Source organism: Eurytemora carolleeae, unplaced genomic scaffold (assembly GCF_000591075.1).
Source record: "Eurytemora carolleeae unplaced genomic scaffold, Eaff_2.0 scaffold440, whole genome shotgun sequence".
NCBI classification, from domain to species: Eukaryota; Metazoa; Arthropoda; class Copepoda; order Calanoida; family Temoridae; genus Eurytemora; species Eurytemora carolleeae.
This window is the reverse complement of record NW_019396690.1, coordinates 137,374-141,912: the sequence shown is the minus strand read 5'-3', so window position 1 is coordinate 141,912 and position 4,539 is coordinate 137,374. Positions and strand designations below refer to the sequence as shown.

Genomic DNA, 4,539 nt, shown 5'->3' with positions numbered 1-4,539 from the left:
AGGGGGATCTAGAGAGACGACAAACTGAAGCTGCTACCAGGTAAACTAACTGCTGGATAATGAGGGGGATCTAGAGAGACGACAAACTGTAGCTGCTACCAGGTAAACTAACTACTGGAAAGTGAGAGACGGCCTTTTTTTGACGTTTTTTTTCAATTTCAATTTTAACAAAATTCTATAAATGATGAGATGATAGCATCATCATGCTTGACTAATTTTGATGTCCTTACAATTGCTGCCAAGTTTTTGTAAGTTCTAGAACCACTTCTCAAGAGGCCTGGCTTAGTTTTCTTTTTTTCTGAACTCTGTATATTTTGTTTAGTTTTCACATGTACGCAAGGGGAATAAGGTGGGGGGGGGGGGAAAATTCCCATCCACCCAAAATTTCTTTTTTTCCTCCTTCTTTTCTTCTTGTTTGTTGCTCATTTTCTCCATTTTGAGGCCTCTCTATGTGGTTCTTGGTGGCATCGAGTTATGGAACAGGAAAAGACGGAAGTAAGGAATGTTTACAAGGAAGGGTAGTGAGGAGTTCTTTAGGAAATTCCTTCTCTCCTTCGCTTTATAGTGTTTTCCCACTCTGCAGAATATAAGGGTTTCCCATTGAAATTGCACCAGGCATACAGCATGTGGATTTGTAGGTTTAATGCCTCAGAATGTGGCTTCATCGATAATAGTCTCTATTTTTCACAGCAGGCCGAGTATAAACCGGTCTCATTTTGGCATGGCTTACCACCTGTCAGGGATACTACTTTTTATGTTTCCATTTTTCTTGTTTCTGGTTAGAGAGAGGGGGTGGGAGAGTGATGATGTACGCTAATCCTTTACTAATTGTACAGGCCATGTACTCCACTTTCATAGGTGAATCTGTATATTACAGTACTTGGGGTGATTTCCGAAAATATTTTTTTTTCATTTAAGCAGGCATAGGTTTTCTATCAAAAAAAACTTAATAAAACTTAATGTAGACATAATTTCAAGTGATCTTTTCCTTAGCATTTTTTTTTTTCTAAATACCGATTCCATATCCGGTTAGGAGAATTTGTTTTCCATATTACTATTGAAATTCATTGCTATTTTATCGTGTGCAGGATTATATTTTCACAGGAATATTACATCATCAATAAACGGTTCCGAGAAAACTGAGTAAAATCTAATATACAAAACCTTCCCATACACTTGTACTCTGAAAGTGCACTGCATATTTGATGTTTGTACTGTATGAATAGGCCATAATCTCTTAACATATTCTTGTATCAGTAAACTGTCCTAATTGTACACTTAGGCTAATATACACGGACAGGTAGCTAAAATCCAGCCCCCCTGGCATAGAGATACCCAGACTCTTGTACTGTTTAGTTCCTCTGTTTGCTTTTAGAGACGGTGTGTAATTGTATTTACAGAAGAGTGTTTGAATGTTTGTGTTTTTCAATTTTTATGTCTGTCCAATTTTAACTTAAGCTAATTCATAAACACATTCACAATTAATTTACATTAGAAATGATTTAAAAGAAGATACCCCCCCTGTCAAGAAATTATGATGTGCAATTTTAAATCACAACGTATATTACAATCTGTAAGACCACAAATCTTCCTTAAACTCTGATTTGATTTGATTTAATTTTTAATTTTATTTTTTTCACTAGTATTTATATGTCTCAGTTTTTACAAAGTAAGTATTTTTATTGAATCATCTCACTTTTATCATTGTAAAGTTTTTGGAGAAATACCGAAATAAAGTTTTAAAGAAGAAGAAGAACAATATTTTCATAAATGTTTCATTAAAGAAAAGAAAAATATTATTTATTCTGAATTTTGAATTTAATATCTAAACCAAAAAACGGGAACGACAAAAACTGAATCGACTCACTGACAAACGAAATATTAAATTTCGGAACTAAAAACTAAAAAGAAAAGTGGGTTAGAAAATATTTTTTGTTCACTTTATTTTGAAGGATAATTGACGTAATTACCAATCTAAAACATCTGACAGAAGAAAAAGGTTTTTGATCTCCTGGGAACCAGTTTATAAATATAATCCTTCAAGGGACTGACTGTAATTTCATTGGTTCCTCCTTTTTACAAGTTCCATATCTGATTCACAACCTTTCTCTGAGCAAATAAGATTGAGGTTTCCTTATATTTCCATCTGAAAATTGATATTTTGAAAAGGAAAGAATTTTTCGGATAGAAAACGTCATCTTCATAGTTACTCGGATTAAGTCTCTTTCAGAACTCAGGGGTTGTTTATGTATTTTGAATGATGGGAAATAGGTAAAGGATGGAGTTCAGGAGTTGATAGGGGGGTTTCTTCGATCTGTGATGTAAATTTAGAAAAAGTAGCTGAACGGCTAGTTTATTTGGCAATCTCAACTGACCTGGTCGTCTCCCTATTTGATACTACTAACTTACCCTAAAAGAGTAATTGAGTTTCCCCTTTATCAAACTATTTACTTCCTCCATTTGAGAGTTAAACAAAGATTTTGGGGTTTTAATATGATGTTTAAAATATGTTTTCCTTTTAAGATTGGATCAGCAGAAACAGGAGTTGGAGGAGAAGAAAGCAGCATTCGAACAGGAGCGTCAAGCATGGGAGCAGATGAATAACATCACTATGGGTAGGTTTATTTGCATTTTTCGATATACAGAGTTGAAAACTGAAGAATTATATATCCTTAATCCCAATTGCTTAATCTTAAAATCCATTATGGAAACTTTTGCTTTTCTGTGTTAATCAAGGTTGTTTTTAAAGGTGGTTTACTCTAGATGTGCTCCAATGTACGGAACATATTGTCTCTGTGACAGTAAAATCCCTAATGACGTCACTGACTAATGATTATTGAGGCGAGTGTATGGATCAGAGACATCATTTACGGATTTTAGTGTTCAGTGTTCATTTCTTACATGACGATATTACTAGAATTTGAGAAGAATATTGACAACATATATTTCCTCCGACAAAAAGAGCATTAATAGAGTTTGAAAAGAATAATGACAACATATATTTCTTCCGACATAAAGAGCATTATTAGAATTTGAGAAGAATAATGACAACATATATTTCCTCCGACATAAAGAGCATTGCTAGAGTTTGAGAAGAATAATGACAACATATATTTCCTCCGACATAAAGAGCATTACTAGAATTTGAGAAGAATAATGACAACATATATTTCCTCCGACATAAAGAGCATTACTAGAACTTCTAATTAATTAAAAAATAAGTTCGTAAAGATAAAAGCTGAGAGAATTAAGCTGAAACTAACGAAGCATAATCTTCTTTCCCTGGCAAACATTTAACAGAGAACTTTAAGAGCCAGAAAGTAAATTAATAGTAATTAACATTAAAGTTAAAAATTGAGCTTTTTGTGCCATATTATACTTTCGTACATTTGTTGTGTTTCCATGCTCTCGCACAATTTAACTCTTGTTAGATGATTTGATTTGATAAGTCTAGAATCCCTTTTATGTAACTAGTGTTTAGATGATTTGATTTGATGAGTCTAGAATCCATATTATTTAACTAGTGTTTAGATGATTTGATTTGATGAGTCTAGAATCCCTATTATTTAACTATTGTTTAGATGATTTGATTTGATGAGTCTAGAATCCATATTATTTAACTAATGGATAGATGATTTGATTTGATGAGTCTAGAATCCCTATTATTTAACTATTGTTTAGATGATTTGATTTGATAAGCCTAGAATCCCTATTATCTAACTATTGTTTAGATGATTTGAAGCGTATGAGTCTAGAATCCCTGGATGGAAAAAAGAAAAAAGGAGGTTTATCCGGGGTTTCCTTTAGGATGGGGAAATGACACTAGTAGACCAGTCATGTACTCCCTAGATACATAGAGACAAAGAACCTAACCTTTTTTAACAATGTCAACTATCTATTTGTGTATCTATCTTATGGTGTTTTTATTGTACAATGCTGGTGACAATAGATGTAAAGTTAAGACATATCTTGCTTCTCAGAAGAAGTGTACACTCGGACAGTACATACAATGTACTCCATGAACTCATCGTACCTTCATATTTCAATACATACACTGTAAGAAATAGTTTGAATCCAGTTTTGTGTGAATGTGAGCTTAATATGTAAATTTGTTAACGCTATATTAGAACTTCTTTACTCCCTTCCAATTTGTAATGTACAACCACTGAATATGCAAGTAATACCCCCTAGCGGGGCTAAAGGTTTTGATAATGTGTTTTATAATTAAGAATTTACTACTGTATTATGTGTTAAAGTATATTGAAAACCCTATGTGTGTAGAACTATGGTAGGAGGAGGATAATCTACAGTCCTCGTCGTATGTATCAATACAATGAAGACGACTTTCTATTTCAATTTTGATTTCTTCCAAGCTTTCGAACAGCAAAGACACATTAAAATTTTAACAAAGAGAAGGTTTTCAGTTTACAGCTTCTCTTAATTTACATGTAAACTTGCAATTTAAAAAATGCTTGTCAGGGATAAAAGCATTATGAATAAAAAGTCCTTCATTGTATTAATAAAAATGACGTAAATTAT

At 32.9% G+C, this 4,539-nt stretch overlaps 1 protein-coding gene across 1 annotated transcript in view; it reads left to right on the top strand.

The window, feature by feature from the left end:
* The window catches only part of LOC111707419 (septin-7), a 27,027-nt gene extending 22,755 nt beyond the window's left edge, over nucleotides 1-4,272 (top strand). Inside the window, exons 14-16 of the mRNA XM_023480521.1 lie at nucleotides 50-102; nucleotides 2,524-2,615; nucleotides 3,732-4,272. Of these exons, the coding sequence (XP_023336289.1) occupies nucleotides 50-102; nucleotides 2,524-2,615; nucleotides 3,732-3,820 (234 nt within the window). The 3' untranslated portion in view covers nucleotides 3,821-4,272. The remainder of the gene's footprint in view (nucleotides 1-49; nucleotides 103-2,523; nucleotides 2,616-3,731) is intronic.
* Nucleotides 4,273-4,539: the final 267 nt, after the last annotated feature.